Raw genomic sequence first — 23,767 nt, 5'->3', positions numbered from 1 at the left:
ACATCCTCAAATGTGTTTGAGATCCCCTCCAGGATCTTGAGTCATCTCGAGTCGACTCTACCTTCTTGAGTCATCCACAGCAGGGCGTCTGTAACTGATGGAGGAAGTTCACAGAAAGACAGAAGGGGTGGAACAAGGAGCATATATGGAAGGATTAACCTTGAGAAGAATGGGGAGCATGTGACCAGGTAATAAGGAAGACAATAAAATGTGAGTGGTTGTGATTGCAGATGAGTTTGTAGGACAGGGCTTCTCAAAGGGTGGCACAGGGCCAGCATATCAACATCATCTGAGAACTTACCAGAAATTCAAATTCTTGGGCCCTACCCTAGATAGGGGTGGGACCCAGAAAACTATGTTGTAAGAAGCCCACCAGCAGATTCTAACACATGCTCAAGTTTGAGAACCATTGCTCATTGGAAAACTAGAGAAATTTGAAAATGTTTACAAATGATAACCTCTCTTTCTTTCCATGAAGATGGACGTGAAATTTGTTATATCCTATGAGTGAGTGATTTCATATGAGGCTTGGGGAAAGCAGCAAAATTCGGGAATACTCCTTGAGAAACATGGAAGAAGAAGAAGGTGAAAAAAGCTAGGATCACAGTCCATGAATTTGTGGAGTCACTAGTGGGTCATCGTATACAGTTTCATTTTTTATTTCTTGGTCATGATAGCATGAGCAATGTTTCAAAGCCAGGAACATAAGAGGCAAATTAAGAGTATACCCAATTAATCATTTTGTCATTCATAAAGATGAAATTTACTCCATAAAACTCTATCATAAACTAAAGAATTTTGGAATTTAAAATTTGGAAGCACATCCACCACTACTCATTCTGTCACTGAAGAATCTCAAAATCTCTCAGTAAGCATTACTGCCCTTTCTTTAAACAGATAAAATAAAGACAAGTCAGTTGAAAAGGTTTATCCAGGGTCATCAGTAATCCAATAGCACAATGAGGATGAGCTACCTAGGTCTCCTAATTCACTGCTCCTTTATTCTTTCCAGACTTGAGCGGACTCCCTATTTCTCAATGCTCTGATCTACCTAGAACTGAAATCCATGTGGATGAAGCCAGCACATCTGTCCTCATGGGAATTGGTGGAGTTCGGCTCTAAATGGGCACCATAGTCCATGAGAAGCATCACATGTGCCAAACACAAAGCCAAGACCTGACCCAGCTTCAGCTCCTCCATCCAGGGGCTAGGTCAAGTTCATCCATGTGCCCTACAAACCCTCGAGGCTCACCAGAAAGACCTCTAAATAAAGGTGGGTCCATGCAAAGAGAAGCAAAGTCGGCTACAACGCGAGGTCACTGGCAGATGGACGGTATCAAGTAAGCGGTGGTGGGAGAAAGAGGTTAAGTGAAAAGTCTATAAATAGAGCCCTCAAAAGCATTACAAAAATCTACACCAGCCCGGGAGTCATGACTTAGAGAAATGCACACAAATTAGTTGATGACCCGGCGCCCTGCCACAGCGCCGGCTGAGGGTGTCAGGGCTCCAATAAAGCCACACCAGTGAGCCTGCTGGGGAAGAGGTGGAAGGGCTTTCAGGACCATGCTGGCTGGGCTCCTGAGGGCTGACACTACCACCTCTCCAGTTACTGTCAGGCCTCTTTTATGAGTTCACGCACGTAAGGACCTAGAACAGGGTCTGAATGTGATAAACACTCCGTGAATGTCAGCTGTTTATCCAGAGTGACTCTGACACATGTCCACTCAAATGAACTAACATGTGCCTCCCTTTTAATGACTCACTTAATGAGAATGAACTTTTTTTCGCCAACATGTGAGACTCCACTTGCCTCCTCCACCAAAAGGCATGGCATCCTCTCCTCGTCCAGCGAGCACTACTTTCCTCCCCCGGGATTCCATGGCTGTGTCCACTGACCTGTGTCTGAAAGTCCACTTAACATCATTTTTTATCGTCAGCTTTTTACACATTCAACAGAGAAGAGAGTGAGGATACAAGAGAAGGAAAGGGCAGGAGACAGATTTTTCAGTTTATCAAGAGGAAACCAGAGACTTCCAAACTATTCTTTTCGGCCCCATACATCATCCCACTGCCAGCATTTGATTCTTATTCTAAACAACTTCACACTCCAATTAGACGTTTACGCATGTACGTGGAGAAATCCATGACGTCACTGAGAACCACGCTGGCACTAGTCGGCCACACGATGCTCACCTTTGTACTCTGCCAGGCACACGCACTCATAGCCGTTGACAAGGTCCCTGCAGGTGGCGGCGTTCAGGCACGGGGCAGAGAGACACTCGTCGTATTCCTCCTCACAGTAGAGGCCATGGTAGCCTGAGGGACAGAGAGAAAGGTCTGCGGTCAAACAGGTACCATTTATATGCACACCGGACCAGCCTACAAGGAAGGTGGTGGGTGTTCACTGGAAAGTAAGGCACAAATAGATGCGACTGAAGGAACCAGGTCTCCTGGGGTACGCTGAAATGTGGATTTCCAGGAAGGTTATGAAGAATCTATTCTTATCACCCTTTGTCATGATCCAACTATAAAAGAAGTGATCTCACTGATCCACCAGATGGTCCCATTATTATGTCACGTCCAGTGGTACCGGTGAACAGGAGATGTGGGTTACTAAGTGCATCAGCTGTGGTCACAGAAGGTAGCAATAGGGACAGGACTCACAGCCAAACAGCTCCTTTCAAGGATGTGGACCCCTTTTTCTTCCAATCAATTAGAAAAATATATCTAACTAGGGAGAATTTTATTCAAGAAGAAAAGGATCCACGGATTTCGCTTGTTTTTCAAGCCAGAAAAAAACTCAGCTAAAAAGCCTTAACTGAACTTCCTGGCGAAATGTGGGCTGTTTTTCTTTTTGTTTGTTTGTTTATTTAAAATGACAATTATCTAAATTATAATATGGTAAATTGTGCTTAAGTTTTTTAACTATTAAAAATAGAATAATAGCAATGAAGAAAAAGAAACCAACGATTTCTCAAGAAAGATGGCTTTTACTCTCCTTTTTGCAAAACAGGTGTTTATTCTAAAGGACAAGAAGACAACATTCTTTGAGATTCACTCATGAATGTTAGGCTGTTTTTAACTTTCAAAAACACGTGTTCCTGCCAATTTGCAGTGAATCTGGGCCATTTCTGTCTGGCCCTGTCCAAACAATGAGAAACATGTGAGCACTTTCAGAAATCACCCTGCCTGTGTTGGTTCTGAATTCAGATAAGCAGAAAAAATAAACGCTTGCTCAAGTGGGCACTGGAACCGTGAGCTCCTTTCCAGCAACTCAGAGTCAGCCCTCGAGCTCAGAAAGTCCTGTTAGCTCAGGTTAATGTGTTGAACTGCTCTGTTTCTGGTTCCTATCACAAAAGTAGGTTAAGATCACATTTGCATTATTTCCAGAGCACTTTTCAAGTATGTTGCCATTTCAGTTGTTTTTGAACTGCTTTCTACATTTAGGCAGAGACAGTGGCCCCTCTGAGGGGAACTTGACCTTCCTGAGGCAAATACACTAGGGATTTCCATTCTTCTATCTTCCCCTACTTCTTGTAGTTTTACGGAAATATTTCCTATCACTCTTCATCAGATTATTTCAATCATCTAGGTCAGAGTTTCTCAACCAACAGCAACTTTGTCCCCCAGAAGATATCTGGCAATGTTTGGAGACATTCTGGGTTGTCACAGCTGGGGTGGAGGGGAAGGGGTTGTTACTGGCATCTGGCCTAAGGATGCTGCAAACCATTCTTCAATGTGCAGAACAGCGTCCCAACAAAAACCTACCCAGCAAAAATGTTAATAGAGTTAGACGGAGAAACCCTGCTCTAGATCAGGGATCAGCAAACTGTGGTCCACAGGCCTGGGACACAGCCACACCCATCCAAGTATGTATTATTTATGGCTGCTTTCATACAATGGTAGATTGAGTAGTTGCAACAGAGACCATATGGCTTGAAAAGTCAAAAATCTTTACTCTCTGACCCCTTATAGAACAAGTTTGCTGAGTCTTATTCTAGATACACCCAGAAAATCTTTTTTCTTACAAGAGTTTTAGATATTAACCCTTTATCAAAGATATGGTTTGCAAATATTTCCTCCCATTCTGAAGGTCGCCTTTTACCCTGCTGATTGCTACTTTTGCTGCACAGAAGCTTTTTAGTTTGATATAGTCCCACTTTATTTTTGCTTTTGTTGCCATATCATTGCCAAGACCAATTTTATGAAGGTTTTCCGCTATATTTTCTTTCAGGAGTTTTATACTTTCAGGTGTTAGGTTTAAGTCTTTAATGCACTTCGTGTTGTTTTTTGTCAATTGTGTAAGATAATATAAACGGCCAACAGGTATATAAAAAGGTGCTCAACATCACTACTCATCAGGGAAATGAAAAGCAAAACCGCAAGGAGATATCACCTCACAACTGTTAAGATGGCCATAATAAAACGAAACAAAACAAAACAGAAAATAACACGTGTTGTTGAGGATGTGGAAAAATGGGAACCTTCATACACTGTTAGTGGGAATATAAAAGGCTGCAGCTGCTACGTAAAACATAAAAAAAAGTATAGAGATTCCTCAAAAATTAAAAATAGAATTACCATATGATCTATAATCCCACTTCTGAGTATTTATCCAAAAGAATTGAAAATAAGATCTCACAGAGATATTTGCATTCCCATGTTCATTGTGGCATGATTGACAACAGCCAAGAGGTAGAAACAATCTAAATGTCCCTCAACAGATGAATGGATAGAGAAAATGTGATATGACATAACATACAATGGAATATTATTCAGTCTTTAAAAAGAAGGAAATCCTGCCATATGCTATAACGTGGATGAACCTTGAGGTCATGTACTAAGTGAAATAAGCCAGTCACAGAAGGACAAATGCTTCATGATTCTACTCATATGAGGGATCTCAAGTAGTTAAACTCATAGGGGCAGAATGGAATGGTGGTATATATGTCAATATATACACTAATATGTATAAAATGGATAACTAATAAGAACCTGCTGTATAAAAAAATAAAATTCAAAAATTAAATTAAAAAATAAATAAATAAATAAAAGAAAAAAGAAAAAAATAGAATGGTGGTTCCTGGGGTGGAGGAGAGGGGAAATGGGGAGTTGCTGTTGAATGGATATAGAGCTTCCGTTACGCAAAATGAAAACATTCCACAAATCTGTTGTACGACAATGTGCATATAGTTAACAATACTGTACTGTACACTTAAAAATTTGTTAACAGGATAGATTTCATGTTATTTGGTTTTTATCATTTAAAAAAAAATTTTTTTGGGCCGTGCCGCATGGCTTGCAGGATCTTAGTTCTCTGAACAGGGATCGAACCCGTGCCGACAGCAGTGAAAGCATGGAGTCATAACCACTGGACCGCCACGGAATTCCCCTTATCACAATTTTTAGAATATATACACACACATACATAGAGTTAAGTCCCTTTTGCCTTCTTCTCAGTGTGGAACAAGGATCACCAGCAGCATCTTTTTGATCATTTTGCCCTCCCAGCAGATCTTTCAAAAATCAACTTGGAAGGATAATATATAACCCTACAAGCATCTTAGACCTCTGAATTGTGGTGTTATTTATACAGACAAAAATCAAATTTCTTGAAATCTTCCACAATTGTTTTTATTTTTTGAAAACAGTATCATCATCCTTTTCCATTAGCACCATGAAAAGCAAGTGAGGAAGTTATTTTACAGAGATAATTAAACTGATGAGGTTTTTCTTCCTTGGGGGAAAAAATAAAGGTTTCATATTCTAAAAGTGTTTCTTTAGAGACAGTAACATTTAAATGTCTTTATGGAAATGTCAAGACACCCTTTACACTGCCAAAGAACCTAAATCGGACTGTTTGAAGAAAAAGGAATCTCTTCCAAAACAGAAGGCTTCTGTGAAAATGAGACTGCCACCCCCTGCTGGTAATTAATTCAGGCAAACAAATTAGCTCAGGGCAGCCCAGGGTCTAGAAAAATTAAGCTAGTCCAAAGAATTATTTTAAAATAAAATCGAAGATCAGAAGGGTGGGGTCAGAGTAGCCCCTTCTGGGGCACTGATTTTTATCACCAGTGTTCTGATCTTTGCAGGACTTGACCGTGAATATTCAGCTCCAATCATTTCCTTAGACTTGAGAGAACAAAGCAACCAACTGGATGTGGGGAGTGAGAAAGAGAGGTTAAGACGGCTGCCATGTCTAGAATGTGTGAGTAGATGATGCTACCGTGAACACAACTATGACCAAAGGAATAACAGATTTTAGAGGAAGTTGACCAGTTGGATTTTGGACACGTTTAACGTGGGGCTCACGTAGCCAGGTCCAAGTGGCAGTTGGGAAAATGAGCTCAAACAGCATAGAAACAGCACTTTGGGAGCTAGATGCCTGGAAGTGATGTTGAAGTTTTCATCAAAGAAGAACATGGAGAGGGAAAAAGGAGGCCAAGGTCGGATCTACGTGGATGGGCAGATGGACAGCAAGAAGCCCAATCGGGACTCGGAGCAGGGATGGAGGAAGGAGAGGGGGAAACCCCAAGGAGTGCGGTCATGGAAGCCAAGAGAGGACAGGAAGCCGGGGAGGGCTGGTTAACAGTGTCAAAGGCTCTAACATCAAGAATGACAACTGGATAGGAGATCAGGTGGCCACTGGAGACCCTCAAAACCCTGGCTCTCAATGGGGGCTGTACTGCCCTTTACAAGCTGTTTTGGAAATTGGGGAGTAGGAGGGATTGCTTATCATAATGACTGGAGGATTCTACTAGAATTTGGTGGGTGGGGGCCAGAGATATTAAACACCTTGAAACATCTGGGATTCCCTTGCACAACTGATGGCCTGGCACCCTTCACAACTTTGGACTGTTCCACTGGCCATTCGTGTAGGCAAAACCCCGTTTACAACTTTCAAAGCCTAAAACCTAACTGCTTTACACGTACAACAGTTTTTAAGATATACTGAGTTTTCCTGGAACATATATACGTATATGTATTGATATACTGGGTAAATCAAGAGAAGATTGTACTAAGAGTTGTTCCCCATTTTGGAATATCACTTCATAAGAGCAATAGCTCTTAAGGAATTTAAGTCACCAATAAAGCACACCTATATCAGCAAACAAAACAAAAGAGAATAAAAATCACCTCTTCGGATAATTTTCTAAAAACACTATCCAAAGTACCTTCCCCTAACAGCTACTCATTACAACACTCAACTGATTTCCATCATACCACTTCTAAGGCTCTGAAATCATATTAACTTTGTTCTTTATCAATTGTTATTCCTCTTCCTCCACTAGAATATAAGCTTGAAGGCAGAGGCTATGACTGCAGAGTTCTCAGCTGTACCTGCAGTATTTGGTACAGAAAGAATGTTTAAATGACAGCTCTTGAATCAGCACCAAAAATGCCACTGATTAAATCAATACACATTTAAGATATGCCTATGATGTGCCAGAAGCTTCCAGGTACTGTGATTACAAAATTAAATGGCAAGGTCTCCAACCACAAGGGGTTTATTGTCTGGTAGCACGTGAATGGTGTCTACTTCATAACAGGCCCTTTACCTCTGTTAACTTGTTTAACCCTCGTGACAACCCAAAATGATAATCATGGCTAGTCCCAATTTAAAGATGAGGAATTAAGAGTCAGAAAGGTACATACTGGTCAGAATGGCCATCACTAAAAAGTCTACAAATAACAAACACTGGAGAAGATGTGGAGAAAAGAGAACCCTCCTACACTGTTGGTGGGAATATAAGTTGGTGCAGCCACTGTGGAAAACAGCATGGAGGTTCCTCAAAAAAACTGAAAATAGAGTTGCCATATGATCCAGCAATCCCACTCCTGTGCATATATCTGGACAAAACTACAATTCAAAAAGATACACCCACCCCTATGTGTGTAGCAGCACTATTCACAACAGCCAAGACATGGAAGCAACCTAAATGTCCATCAACAGATGAATGGATAAAGAAGATATGGTACATATATACCATGGAATACTACTCAGCCATAAAAAAGAATGAAATAATGCCATTTGCAGCAACATGGATGGACTTAGAGATTATCATACTAAGTGAAGTAAGTCAGACAGAGAAAGACAAATTTCATATGATATCACTTATATGTGGAATCTAAAATATGACACAGGGGCTTCCCTGGTGGTGCAGTGGTTAAGAATCCGCCTGCCAATGCAGGGGACACGGGTTTGATCCCTGGTCCTGGAAGATCGCACATGCCGTGGAGCAACTAAGCCCGTGAGCCACAACTACTGAGTCTGCACTCTAGAGCCCGCAAGCCACAACTACTGAGCCTGCGTGCCACAACTACTGAAGCCCGCACACTAGAGACCGTGCTCCACAACAAGAGAAGCCACCCAATGAGAAGTCTGTGCACTGCAACGAAGAGTAGCCCCTACTCGCTACAACTAGAGAAAGCCCATGCGCAGCAACAAAGATCCAACGCAGCCAAAAATAAATAAAATAAATAAATTTAAAAATAAAATAAAATATGACACAAATGAACCTATCTATGAAACAGAAACAGACTCACACAGAGAACAGACGTGTGGGTGCTAAGAGGGAGGGGGCTGGGGGAGGGATGGATTAGGAGGTTGGGATTAGCAGATGCAAACTAGTATATATAGAATGGGTAGACAACAAGGTCCTACTGTACAGCACAGGGAACTCTACTCAATATCCTGTGATAAACCGTAATGGAAAAGAATACAAAAAAGAATGCATGTATATGTATAACAGATCAATCTGCTGTACAACAGAAATTAATACAACATTGTAAATCAACTATACTTCAATTTAAAAATGCAAGATATATGTTCAAAATGTTAAAAAACAAAAAAGAGTCAGAGAGGTAAAGAAACTTGCTCTAAGGCCACACTGTCAATCCTACAGTCTTCCCACTTTCCCAAGCTGCCCCCAAAATAGATTACTTAGTGTATTAGTCTGCTAGGGCCGCCATAACAAAATACTATAGACAGGGTGACTTAAACAACAGAAATTTATTCTCATACAGTTCCAGAGGCAGGAAGTCCTAGACCAAGGTGTAAGTTTGGTTTCTCCTGAGGCCTCTCCTTGGCTTGCAGATGCTGCCTTCTCACTATGTCCTCACATATGTCCTTTTCTGTGTGGCCACACCTCCCCAATGTCTCTTCCTCATCTTATACAGTCATATGACACCAGTCATATCGGATTACAGCCTCATACTTATAACCTCATTGAAGCTTAATTACCCCTTTAAAGGCCCTATTTCCCAATACAGTTGTATCGGGGGACTAGGGCTTCAACATAAGAATGGGGGGTGGGGGACACAATTCAGTCCCTAACACCCAGAATCAGGATTTGTCAGCCATGACACTATCAACATTTTGGACCAGGTCATTATGGTTGTCCTGTGCATTGCAGGATGTCGAGCAGCATCTCTGGCCTCTACACCCACTAGATTGCTGTAGCACCACCCCTTCCTCCTTGTGACAAACAAAAACATCTCCAGACATCACTGTATGTCCCCTAGAGAACAAAACCCCCCTTTTGAGAACCACTGTTCTAGATCACTTTTTATAGCATGATTGCAACCTGAGGAGTTTTAAAGACGTGCAGGTTTGAAACTGTTGCTGTGCAGAGTGAGAGTGAATTCATCAAGAAAAAGGATTGGGGGGCAAAACTGAGGGGTCAGTCTGCAATTGTGGGTTTGATGTAATACCAGTCCGTGGGATGACTCTCTCCGGCAGTGCGATCCTGCAGAAGCAAACAGGCAGTCTGTTCAACTGGGGTTGGAAACATGCTGGATACAATGGGATAAAGAGAGGAGAGAGGGGGCTTCCCTGGTGGTGCAGTGACTGAGAGTCCGCCTGCCGATGAAGGGGACACGGGTTCGTGTCCCGTTCCGGGAAGATCCCACATGCCGCGGAGCAGCTGGGCCCGTGAGCCATGGCCGCTGAGCCTGCGCATCCGGAGCCTGTGCTCCGCAACAGGAGAGGCCACAACAGTGAGAGGCCCGCGTACCGCAAAAATAAATAAATAAAAGAGAGAGGAGAGAGGATGGAGACCCCGCCTGGTGATTTTTAAGCTACCGAGAACCCTGTCGAATGTTTTGCCATTAGGATGGGACTCATCTGCGTCCTCCTGGGAAGACCGATGTCCACCATGATTGACCGACTCAGCAAAGGTGCAGTGAGCCCACATGGCTCACCCCCAACCGGTGCAGGCTGAACTCAAGGCCAAAGTGAATTTGAAGTGTTTTAGGGTTTTTGTTTGTTTGTTTGTTTCTTTTGCTTTGCTTTGAGGTCAGACTGAAGTGAGTGGGGAGATGGGGAGTGGTTCCTTGTTCCTTTAGGGGTGCGTTGGAACTCAAAGGCTGTTTCCCCAATATTTCAGGTTGAACGGACAAAATGTGAAAACGCAGGACCCCCTGATTCAAGTCTAGGCCGGTCCCCAGGAGATCAAATTTCCAAAGATGTGGGCTAAGAGAAAATAATCCTATTCTATTAATACGATTGTCTGTGAGCTTTCAAATTCTGGCTAAACTCACTGACTGCTGTAGAGCCAGCCCCTCAGCCCTGTGGAAGGTCAGGCAATGCGTTCACTTCACTGTGCAGAGAAATGTGTTTCAAGGGAAACCGTGTGTGTGCATGGGTGCGCGCGCGTGTGTGTGTGATTCTCTCTCTTTGCTGGTACATTCACAGTAGGAATCTTTTTTTTTTTTAATGCAGCTTTTATTGGGTGTAGGATTGCTATAAGAAAGCCATATCTTATAGACTCTGATATGATGTCTCTCCCGTTGTGGAGCACAGGCTCTGGACGCGCAGGCTCAGCGGCCATGGCTCACGGGCCCAGCCGCTCCGCAGCATGTGGGATCTTCCCGGACCGGGGCACGAACCCGTGTCCACCGCTTTGGCAGGCAGACTCTCAACCACTGCGCCACCAGGGAAGCCCAGTAGGAATCTTAAAAACAGAAAAAAGGCAGGCAAGAATCCCGGCTTATATTAATCCTATCAAGAGTTGAAATGCTCTTTTCTAAACAGACCTGCTGATAACTGATATCTTACAGACTTCAGTGGAGTAATTATGCTCCTGTTGTGCATGCGCGCACGCACACACACACACACACACACACACACAAAAGAAAGAAAATATCAGACATGAAGGAAGCTGAATAAGTAAATACAGAGCATTAGCTGGTGTGTGGAGGACAGTGGTGCTGATGTTGCTTCTTTCTTTTACTCCCTAATTTCTTACCCTTTCATTGCTAGGGGTTCCTGGGTGAAAGAGAAAACAGACGTGAGAAGACCCAGATCAGTCAGTTTCCATCGCTGTGGTTCTTACAAACATTCAACTGGAAATGACTACATACTGAGGCTAAATTAAAGTTTTAGATTCTCCACCCTCCCTACTATTTATGTTATTGAGCCATCTACACATTTCTGCCTCCCTCCCTGGGCTTCTGAAAGAACGGATAATGAAGAGAGAGCTCGAAGTCGTATCCTAACTGTTCATGCAGTGAGTTTATATTCTCCATCACTTCGAAGACCTACGGCCTTTAATAGGCATGTAGTGAAGGTCAGTGATTCTCTGGGACTCCTGTTTGCCTCCTCTTTCTTTAATTCAAGAAATAGTTATTAAATGCCTACTGTGTGCCAGGCACTGTGTTAATCACCAGAGCTCTACGACTTTGTGAAAACAGACAATACCTCTCTACTAAGGGCATTTAAAGGAGAAAGACACCAAACAGTCATCCGAATACATGTAAAATCAGAATTGGGTGAGTGTGAGCAATGAGTAGCCTAGGGTGCCAGGAGGAAGGAGAAGCAGGAGAGCTGACCTTGACTGAGCTCCAGGGAGGCTGCCCAGAGGAAGGGACAGGGGGCTGAGAGGCATGGGGTCTGCAGGAATCAACGAGGTGGGAGGAGGGATAAGAAAACTCAAGGCAGGCAACCGGTGAGTGCAGAAGTCCCATGGTGAGGGTGCACGGCTCGGGATCCTTCTGAAGATGAGCTAAGCCGACTGAAGAGCAAAGGGCAGAGAAGAAACTAGAGGCAGGTAGGTTCCAGGCGAGGTGGTACCTTTAACGGAGTGTGTGTGTGTGTGTGCGCGTGCGCGTGCTGAGGGGGGCATTAAATGACAAAATCAGATTTGTATTTCAGAACGATTACTCCAGTCGCCTTTTGGAAAATGGGGGAAAGACCTGAAAGAATCTACGTGGAGAAACGAGTTAAGAGGCTACTGCAATAGTTCCCGGAAAAACATGGCTGGAATGAGGGTGGTGGCGGCACCAGCTAGAGGATGCGTGTCAAGAGCCATTTAAAAAGTAAAACAGCGATATTTGGTGAAGAATAGGAGGTGATGGGTGAGAAAGGTTGAGGGTGAGTCTAGGTTCCTGGCTTGTTTTAGCCAGAGATGCTGCAGTGCCCTTCAGAAGGAATGGAGGAATTGACATTTATGGAGTCTCCTTCTATAGGCCTATTTCTGCTCTAGGTACTTTCAAATGCAACAGAATCTCATTAACAGGAGGGGTCTAGGGATGGGGGATGGGATGCAAAGGAGTGTGGAACCACTTTCTAGACTTAGATCTTCATTAAACGAAAGGACTTAACATTTTCTCCCAGGAAAACAGAAGCCATTTGAAGAAAAAAACTTCAGTTCATTCTAACAAGTATTTGCTGAATTCTGGCCACGTTGCTAAGCACGGAACACGGTGCTGAGGAGATGTCTTATGCTGTAGTTCAGAAAGAAAGGTTATAGGGTAGAAGACACAAGAAGTCACAGAGGGAGAAGTGGTGGAGGAGGAAGCAGAGAGGGAGGCATGGATGGGAGGAGAGAGACAGGGACAGGGACCAGGAACCCACAAGTATCAAGAGGGAGACAGACACCTAAAGAGATAAGATAGAGAGAAAGAGAAACTGGTCCAGAACGTGATGGAATTACAAAGGGCAGAGAGAGGGTCCACCAACACCGTGGGTGGCCTGCAGAGCTGTATCACCACCTGGTGTAATGACCGTGAGCACTGCTCTTGCAGGGTCACTAAAATAGTGGGGCATGGGGAGGGGGTCGATTTGAGAGTTTGAGAGACTTTGGGACACTGTAGGATTCTTGCTTCTCAAGTTATCCTTTCCTCCAATAAAACGTACTCGACACCATTTTCTTTTCACTAAACTCTTGTGTAACCTCCAGCGTTGACAGTGTTTATAGGCAGAGAGCTCTGGGCCATTGAGGTGTCACTGGCTCAGGGCCATCGAGGTACCACTGGCTCAGGGCCATCAGGGCACTAGTGGCCACAAAGGTCCCTTATGAAAGGAGGGGCTCCTGCCCCCCTCAGGAGGACATGCACTTGGCATTGAACATGAGGCTGGTAACAGAAGGCAAGCATCTAGCACAGGGCGGGCCGCACAGTAATTACCTTAAAAATGTGATATGTGGTCTCCTGGCCTGCTGACCTCAAAGCAAATCTGATTTAAAAAGACAACGTGGGTACTTTAATCCTGAAATAGGTGCCCTGCCTCGAGTATACAGCAAAGGCGCTGAGCAACATCACCCCAAAGGGCACCATTATCCCGAGTCACTGCTTCACATGGGCAGCGAAGACCACTTCCGGGAAAAACTCAAGTAGCACCAGCCCTGAACTTCCATGATTAATTAGCCTCGCTTTCACCAGTGAGAAGTTCAAATACCTGAATTTTCCTATGTATGAAACAAAAGTCTCTTTATACTGGGCTTTTAAAAAAACCTACTCTTCTCGGTTTCCTCAGCCTCATCTCCTGAGACTTACCTCTGTGCTGGATCCGGTTTCCTGCTTGGCAGTCAAATTTTGACTCACTGCTCAGTCTTTGATCCCAAACTGGGTTTTTTTCTTTAACAAGTGTCTGTTCTCTTCTCATTTCCTTAGCACACAGGTGGGTGAATTTAGGAGATGCTCAGTCACAGTGGGTGAGGTGAATTTGCTAGGAAAAGTGGAATCATAGGGCAAAATAACCTTTGCATGCATAAATACGGAAAGTGGTTCTTTTCTTTACAAATGTCTGATTCGTACAAATACAAAAAAAACGGCTGGAAAAATGTATTCCAAAATTGACAGTGGTTTTTGCTGGGCAATGAAACTGAGGAATTATTTTTTGTATTTTAAATATGCCAGTTCACACTTTCTAATTTTCCACAATAGAAATATGTTATTTACTGTGTAACACAAAGGGATAATATAGATACTGTATGGGTATTTTATGTGTAGTATCACAACTCCAAACCAGGTTGCTGATGACCAAGGGAAATGATAACTGTACTCTGTGTCTAACACTTGATGGGACAGTAGGAGAACTGGTCAGATTAGGAAAAGTCTGACTTTATTATGGGGTTTTTTTTTAAGTGGAGGGGAAGGAGATGAGGGCATTCTCATAGTGTAGAGAGGGAAAAATCCAGTCTTAGAAGAGGACACTTTTTGAGACACGAGGGCGAGCCATCATAACAGTATATAAATGGTGACTATATAAATGCACTAAATGTATGGTAGAAAAGCAAACAACCACTACTCTGAGTTAGTCCTTACAAATAGTTAGCATTCTCCTGAACAAATGAAAGAATGTATTGTAGATGACACAGCTGAATTGGGACTATGCTCATGAAGGGCCTCAGAAGTCCAGAGAACTCAGCAGTGAACCCACTTAAACAGAAGCTCTTGCATATCTAAAGGCGTTTTAACCTTAAACTTGTCCATCATCTTGGGAATGACTGTAACTGAGTAGATCTAAACGTTTCTAGACGTTTCCTCTTGGATCTGCCTTTAGAACTAGGTCACAAACTAGTCACACGAAAATATCAATCTCTTCATAATTTTTTAGCCTTGTCTTATGAATGTCATTTTCGGCCATTCATGATGCTTTTGGCCACTAGAGGGTGGATTCTACCTATGATCTATATCAGCTAAAGGGAAAAAAATGTTACTTGGGAGCTTAACGAAAAGGGAAATGTGTTTTACAAAAGGGAAATATATGGCACGAGAGGATGCAAATACTTGAAGAAGAAATATTGTTTCCTTTAACAAGAAAGCTTAACATTCATCTATTTCTTTATAGTTTACAAATTCACGGATGTGCCCTATAAACATACAGTAGCTATGGTTAAAATTATCTGTGATAAAGTAGACTATTTTTCTCACTGACTCACTATAAAAATTATTTTTTAAAATGTAAATGCTTATAACACCATGGCTAAAGCACCAGGATTCAAGATTAAGTGTAACAACAAGATAGTATTTTCAACCTGATTTTAACGATTATTGCGGTACGTGTGTTTAGTTATAAACAGTAAGTAAATTTTTTTTTTTTTTTTTTTTTTTTTTTTTTTTGCGGTACGCAGGCCTCTCACTGCTGTGGCCTCTCCTGTTGCGGAGCACAGGCTCCGGACGCGCAGGCTCAGCGGCCATGGCTCACGGGCCCAGCCGCTCCAGTCTGCATCGGCAGGTGGACTCTCAACCACTGCGCCACCAGGGAAGCCCTATAAACAGTAAGTAAATTATTTTAATGGCATAACCTTATAACCTCATTGATTCTCTGGGATGTTTATAAACACATGTAAAAATGACTTGGCTTGTAGTTGAGATGAAGAGATCTGGAAAAGAAAAAGTAGGCATAAAGCCCTCACATTCTAGAGCTTTTTAGTATGAAACAAACACACCAAGATGGACACAGGGCCCAGCACAGGCAACAGATGGGTGGCAGCGCAAAATCAAAGAGTAGGGTTCTAATAGGCACCTTGGAAAGAAAATAAAACCTAGATGACTATTTTCACACAAGTATGTATGTTAACAAAGAGGAATTTTAACAGGTTAAAGTACAGGGAAGTTTTTAAAATGTTTTATTCCTTTTAATTTATTTCACAAACTGTGGTTAAATTTGATTTTAATTTGCCACTCACCCAGTGATCACAACATATTCTTTTGCGCCGTTTGGCCTCACGAGGGCATGTGTCTATGTTCATCACACTAGACCGGTGGTCCACACAGTGTGGTCCCCAGACCAGCAGCATCTGCATCACCTGGGAACTTGTTAGAAATGCAAGTTCGCAGGCCACACCCAAGACCTATTGAATCAGAAACTCTGCAGGTGGAGTCCAGAGCTCTGAGATTTCATAAGCCCTCTACCTGATTCTGATCAGCACACTCAAGTTTGAGAATACCTGAGTTATAGAATAGCAATGCACACAACATCTCCCACCGACTTCTGATTCTCAAAAATGCAAGGAAATGGTAAGAGTTACGTATGGCAAGGGCTAGATATGGCACGGTAATGCTTGGTAATAGCCATGGCCTCCCCTCAGCATATCAATAAACCAACCATAAAACACAGTCAGAACGTGCACCAGTCACAGGCATAGAAATAAACCAAGAGTGAAACGTGCAGTCAAATAACCTGCCAGCCACAGACACGGAGACTAAACAAAATTACACTCCTCTTTGGATTTGCTTCAGGGAAGAAAGTGATGCAAAGAAATCCCAAACCAACAGCAGATGCCAAATTTGAAAAGGAAGGCCAAAATGAGGGAAGGTAATAAGGGTATAGAGGTGGCAAGCATTTATAATTTCTCACTGTGTGACTGGGAGTCACATATACCTGTTCAGAGGAGGAGAGATAAGTCTAAATTCAGATTAGTGAGCACAATTTTTCCCCACATCCTCTTATGCAGCTTCCTTGACCCACAGGAACAACATTTTAGCTGAAAAGAACACTATCAGAAAATGGCAGACAGAACTCATAGAAACAGAGTAGAATGATGGTTGCCAGAGGCTGGGGGTGGGGAAAACGGGGAGATGCTGGTCAAAGGTACAAACTTCCAGTTATAAGATGAATACACTCTGAGGACCTAAGGTACAGCATGGTGATTATAGTTAATTATACACTGTATTATATACCTCAAAGTTGCTAAGCATGTAGACCTTAAATGTTATCACCACAAAAAAGAAACAGTAATTAGGAAGGTGTTAACTAACACTCTGGAGGTGATCATTCTGCAATATACATATGTATCAAATCAACATTCTGTACACCTTAAACTTAAACAAGTCATGTGTCAATTAAATTGCAGTAAAACTGAAAACAATTTTTAATTTAAAATTTTTAAGAAAATGGCAACCTACAAAGATTTTTATGAACCAAAAATTGGGAAACATGATCTGACAAAGTTGTGCTGTTTCTAGTGATAAAATGCAGTCTCATGGAGACACAGTTTGGTACCAAGGTGTTTGTGTGATGGAAAACGAAACTTGTGATTGGCATTTTTCCAGAAAATTCTGGTGCATGGACTCTGCAATGCAGACGTAGATGTTTTTCCCCAGGTATATTTACTTTCACCCTCATATCACTGGGGACATTCAAAGAGACAATGCAACAGTGCAACCTTCTAACTCTCTATTATTAGTCATTGCCATTCTCAAGTAAACATGCTGAATCCTAAAGATGGTTAAACACTATGGAAATGTGTCATAGTCATTCAAGAGTATTTTTAGAAGCACATACCTCCCACTTGGCCACCATTCCCAAGGGCTGTAAACTCATAAGGGCCAAGCTGACTCTTAGAGTTAGGACTTTAGCTAAAGAACTTCATGGAGAAAATTAACCACCAGAACTGTACCTCGAGGCAACCAGATTACAAAGAAGATTTCAAAATGTAAATCAATTGGAGTCAGAACTCAATAATTTTAGTAAATCCTCAATTCTATTCCTATTGCCTCTACTGAATGAATATTAAGGATGCCTAATAATAATAAGGCATTTATTCATTTAGGAGGTCATAAAGCAGTGGAAAATCAAAGTTCTGGACATCAGAGCTATCTCAGGCAGAGAACTAAAAAACAAAAGTCAGATATGAAGAGGAAAGATTATTACACTTGCCTATTCAACAATTTTTTTTTATAGCTAGAAAATTCAATTTTATTTTTTAAAACTCTTTATCTACCACCTGCATATCCTTTGGAACCCAGACTGTGTGTTCTGAACCTTGGCATGTTTCTAGACTGCCTCCCCTTCAGAAATACACAAATATTTGAAACCATTACTATAAAAAGAATAAAGTCAAGAGGCAAAACAGTCCCAAGACAGTGTTACTTTTAAAAATTATTTGAGATTATCTGCACCTCTGTTCTTCTTTGAAGCAAACATAAATTGTGTGATTCTTTTTCTAGTGGGAAATTTGATATTTTCAAACATATAAAAGCTCTGTGGAAGAGCAGTTTCTTTAATTAGGTGCATCCAGCAGACATCAGGTCAAGTGAAATCATAAGTCTCAGTTACAGGTAGCCCTCAGCATCAACTGTGAAGCCGCTGAATCTGCAGTGAAACAAAACCAGAAGTGGCTCACCTACCTACGAGCAGTTCGATTTCTTTGGAAGTCAACGTCGTGCTGCTCTGTGCTGGGAAGTCAGAAACTATTGCTCAAAAGTCACTCGGACCACGATCAAGGCCACTCCTCAAGCATGGCTTTGAAGTGTCCCCTAGGAGCCCTGAAATTCGGTCCTACTCAATTCTAAGCCCAAAGCCCTTTCCCTCATACCTGGTATGAGAGGCAAGGCATGCCAAATTTCAATTCTCAATTTCCAAATTCCCAGCCATTCTCAGCAAGCCAAAAAATGTTAGCAATCGGATCATGATAACTTCCAACCACAAAGCAAGAGTCAATGGCTCAGTGACAAAACAGTTTTAAACAAGTTCCCGTCTGACTTCCATGGCCGTGAGCTTGATAAGAATTTCCTGAAATTATGTGTTGGCAGTGCTTCAAACAGAGCCATCCTCAGAAATGCACTGGTTAGTGATGTAAGCTGTTATCAGCTGCCACTTCTGACTTCCATTCCAGGTAAGAAGATGTAAAGTGATTTCTGCCGTCCTCGCAGACCATGCCAATTCCTACCGCCGGGAGGTAAATCTCCTACCTTTTCAACAAGAGTTCAGCCAAGAATGCATTCGGAAAGATTTGAAGTTGAAGTGCTGCTGTGGGGGCAGAAATCCCTCCTAATTAAAGGCCAGTTCATTAACACTTTCATCCATATGGATTAGGCATTTACAGCAGGTTAAATAGACTGTGGATCAATTTTTAATGTCAAGAATCTCATCAAAATTCCTTATGCAGCACCAGCAAGTGCCCTTCGCTCATTACCACTGTCCTTCCCGCCCTCGTATTAATCCCTCAGGTCACCAGCCTAAAGTAGAAGGCAAATATCACAAAGACTCCCTGAACACGCCCCGAAATTAGAGTCAAAACAAAATGGTGATGAAGAATGGCCGCAGGGGTAATTGTGAACACCACTAGGACAGGTCCCTTAGTGTCTGGCCGTCTGGGCAAGCCTGACTCAGCTCCTCGCCCCTGGGCAGTGTCCCCTCCTCCACCATCCTGCCCTCCCAGGAACTTCCACGGCTCGGCCTTCCCCAGAGACCCTCCCAGTCCCAGCGGCCTCCTCCAACCTCTTCTGCCGCTGCCTCTAGCCCCCGCCTCAGTGCAAGAATCCCCTAACACTCTCACCAATCTTTCCCCTGTCGGTTTATACTCTCGCCCCATCTATCTTAATAGTTCCCTTGACTTTCTCTAGCACCCACACACCAGGAACTCCCTCCTTACCTCCCTGGTGTCATGCTCAGGACCCAATGCCAGTCGCAAATAACAACTACGGACTGGCACATCCACTTGGTTGGCCTGCCATTCCCAAAGGCCTTCTGCACATTTCCCTGTTTCTCTGAGTTACCCAAGTTAAAGCCTCAGCAATACCTTTGGCTCTATGCTCACCTGTGGTCCCTACAGTCACGTGACAACCAAACTCAGATGATCCCACTCCTCAGACAGATTTCAGGTCCCTCCTTCCAATTCCCACCGCCATTAAGTTCAAGACCTCACTTCCACTTGCCTGAGCTTTCTGACTGATCTCCTGTCTCATCATCTTTTCTTGACTGTAATATCTAATTCTATCAAAATAATCTTTCTGAAAGTCACCCAATCTTTCTTGAAATCACCCAATTCCATCAAAATAATCTTTCAGAAACACAGATCCGTTCAAATACACTGCTGATGCAAAATGTTTCCAAGTCTTCATTTTCTGAACTCCTTAGCACCTAGATTCACCCCAATCTGCCCCAATCAGCATTTCCAGCCTTACTGACCATCACTGCATCCAGTGGATCTTATCCTACAGCCAACTGGATCTCCTGTTCTCTGAACTTCCCCCCACCCCACCTAGGACTTTTGTTCCATAGCAACCTTCCCCCATGTATAAATCCAAACAACATTTCAGTTTCCAATTCACTGGAAATTCTGACTGAACTATTGTTAATATGAAAATTCAATCAGTATTTTGAACACTCATTGAGCATTTTAATGTTAAGTCCTGCCAATGCTCTCAAACCAAAGGCCACCATGGACAAAACTGTAGTTGATGCAGTTGGGTTTCTTACTCATTGCAGCAAGGGGAATCTCGGGGTGTCTCAGTCAGAGGGTGTTAGATGGGGCTTATTATAGGATTTGAACTCTGGTTGGGCGATTTGGGAAGGAGTCACTCTGGATGCTGTCAGGAAGCAGGGGCAATTCTACGCTTGAGTGTTGCAATGAATCTTTTCTATGGGTGGGAGTAGGCTAGACCAAGGCTAAAGCTGTAACTGGTGAACAAGCAGCTGGCCCTCATTTTATTTGCAATCAAAGGGGATGTTTGGTATTTTGTGGGTTGCATGGTGACCTTGTTTTTATCTGTACTTAGACAAAATTATGGCACGGTCTTGTTTGTCTCACTTTATCATGGCCTATGAGTGACCGTGTGTCTGAGGTCGGCGTTCAGTGTGGGTGTTTACGTCTTTATGTGCAACACGAAACACCACGGCCCAGCTGTGGTCGCCAGGCCAGCTCTTAACAACTCCAAGGCCTGCTTGTAAGTGTCCAACAAGCCCGCAGATGTCAGGGGCTACTCTTCTCTTTCTCAATTCTTAGTGTCATCGTGATGTCAAGAGATTTAAACGTTTTCTTAGGTGAAGTACAGATTATGAAGAGTTGCTACTGCTGCAGCGAGGTAGACCGGATTCTATCTGGGTTCCCAATGGGGAGGGCAGTTATCGTATTTCAAAATATAACAGAGGAAGGGCATGATATAGGATTAGGATGTGGAGAAAGGAGGCAATATATTCTATAAAAGCAATGATACTCAAGAATAATATGATATACAGATCGGGACCCTCCTAGAGCATGTTAAACACAAGAAGTGACTTCATCTTAGTAAACCTGGTAAGGTTTCCTAGTTAATAAAACACGAAAATTATCCACTGTACTCATCCAGGAATCTAAATGCAATTAGGTATTCATTATCAAGCTAAATGTTTTCATACCATTGTAGGTGTACATTTTTCTTTACTGCTGTTAACTTGCTACTTAAATCCTGACCATTAAGTCTTATCTTAGATTCTGTTTCCAGCAGACACTATCAGAATGCTGATATTGCTAAGTCTGAGTCTAACAGAAGGAAGCAATGCCAACTGTGTCTTTCAGGCCATCCCAACCAGAAATGCAGCCATATGGAAGGATGTCAAAAATAGAAAAAACAGTACCTGAGATTCTTATAAATATAATTTCCTTAAAAAAATTCATTTGGAAAAAGTCTAAACATCCTTTCTTTTATAGTCTGGATGGTCTAATTGAGTTGCCAGCCCTATGATGGAGAAGAATCAGCAGAGATACATGGACAGCAACTTGTCCCAGGTCTACCCTATGACAACTGATAAGCATCAAAAGTTATTCATGGAAAAAAAAAAGAAAACTGTTATTTGTATTTCCATATAAAAATCCTCTAATGCCTTATACTATAAGCTCCTTAAATAGTAACTTAAGGCACACTCTGTAATGGCAAGGTTCATTCAATTCAACAGACAAGGTCAGAGTAATAACTCAAGTGTATCAGGCAGGGGCCAAGACGAGTGAACTCAGGCAAACCACTTCCCTTCTTACCAGAGATTCCTTCCAGGACTGGTCAGCACCCAAATGGCATCTCCAGATGCCACCACTTCTTTGAGAACATGTGAGACATCATCTTCTACTTTCAGGGGCAACAGCAGGTGCCAGGCGACTCCAGGCCCTGTGGCCCTGCTTCCCACAGTGTTTGTTGGACTCCAAGTTCTCACTTTCTCAAGTCCTTAGGAGATTTTAATTTGTAATTTTTTTAGAGTACATGTGGCCTATCACTTACCACTGTCACTGAAAGATAACATTTCAGTGGTTACTCACTGCTGACATTTTATTATCTAATACTAAAATCCCATCAGAACTCCCTAGCCCAATAAGCTAAAAATGAGGTTTGAAAATAAAGCACCTGGCAAATCTGATTTGCTGTCATCCAAATGGCATTTTGTCAGATGGGAGCTAATTATCAACCTGACGTGATTTCAATCTGCTGCCATTTTATGCAACGGGGCCTGTTTGCTCTCAATACAGAGGATCAGCCTTGCCACTCTTGAGCAAGACACCCAATTTCACCTACACTCATGAGATTCTTCTATTATGCAAACTAGTGGTAAAGCAATTACATGCTCCGAAAGATTAAGACTAGAAATTTCGCATTCAGAGAACTGTCATTTTCACCTCTTAGAATGTAAATTCTTGCCAGATGTTAAGATGCCTTTTTTATTTCACACAATGTCACCTAATGATCTGAGGAAGCAACCCCTCTAAAAGCAATTTTATCTCCCAAGTTCGATGAGAGAGCTTTGACAGAGCTTCAGGGCTCTACCCCGGGGGACTGCCTACTAAATGCAGGCATCCAGGAATGGAACACACATTTCTTCAGGCTTTTCAAGGCCCCTTAGAGGCTGGGCACTGGCTTTACCAAGCTAAATGCTCCAAATGGACATGAATGAAGGTTGAGCAGAGAACAGCAGAGGGGAAAGAGGAACTTCAACAGGAGACACATCACCCTTTTGGCTTAAGGAAAAGTGTTGGAATCTCCATGGATAGAAAGACACAATCACGCTTACTACTCCTTGAGAGGAAATGTACTGCGTGTCTCTCGTCTAACGCTCTTACACACGACAGAAGATCATGGTCAGCAAGAGGACGTGGTCAGTAACTTGTCCCAGGTCTAGTCTGTGATCCCAACTGCAGCTGAACTCACGAGCATCTAAGACATTATTAGTGAAAGTAAATACCGAGGCCCAGAAATGCCCTGTAAATTCCTACAGTGACAGTCAACGAGTGGGGATCTCATGGGTCCTTTCTCCCACCCTCAGCTACTGCTCCCTGGGTGGACAGAGAGACACTAGGCAGCATATTTTCTACTTAGGACCATGTAAGCATCTGCACACATGTTGACAGACTCTACTTGGTATTACTAAAAAGCCACATGTCTCTTTAAATACCCACATCCCATTTCAAGTTTTAAACATACACCAACTAAATATAAGGGCAAGTTTAATATGTTTAAGAACGGAAGTCAGAGGAGAAAGGGAGGAGGAACAAAGCCGCCTCCCGGTCCTGTGACATGTGATTCTTCCCTTTGGGCTCACGGAGGGAACCAGGACTCCCAGGAGACATGTGTGGAGGATGCTCTGAGGTACTGCTCCAGATGGCGGCCAAGGGGATTATTATTACTCTGTGTGTTATGACATCCAGAGCAGGGCGTTGGGAGCAGCGTGCTCATGAGTCATGACATGAGGAAGACTGCTCTCCCGGGACAAGTGAAGCTTATTTCATCTGCAAACACAAAGTGGTCTTGGGGCCCCACTTTCCCAACAGGCAAGGGCACCACACTGCCCGGG

General features: G+C 42.8%; 1 protein-coding gene across 1 annotated transcript in view; it reads right to left on the bottom strand.

Moving 5' to 3' along the window:
• Positions 1 to 23,767, bottom strand: part of DNER (delta/notch like EGF repeat containing) — a 332,455-nt gene that overhangs the window by 47,807 nt on the left and 260,881 nt on the right. The window contains exon 9 of the mRNA XM_060106971.1: positions 2,194 to 2,316. Coding sequence (XP_059962954.1) covers positions 2,194 to 2,316 — 123 coding nt within the window. The remainder of the gene's footprint in view (positions 1 to 2,193; positions 2,317 to 23,767) is intronic.

This window comes from Mesoplodon densirostris, chromosome 8 (genome assembly GCF_025265405.1).
Source record: "Mesoplodon densirostris isolate mMesDen1 chromosome 8, mMesDen1 primary haplotype, whole genome shotgun sequence".
Taxonomy (NCBI): domain Eukaryota; kingdom Metazoa; phylum Chordata; class Mammalia; order Artiodactyla; family Ziphiidae; genus Mesoplodon; species Mesoplodon densirostris.
The sequence above is the reverse complement of the archived record's forward strand: the minus strand, read 5'-3'. Positions and strand labels throughout refer to the sequence as shown.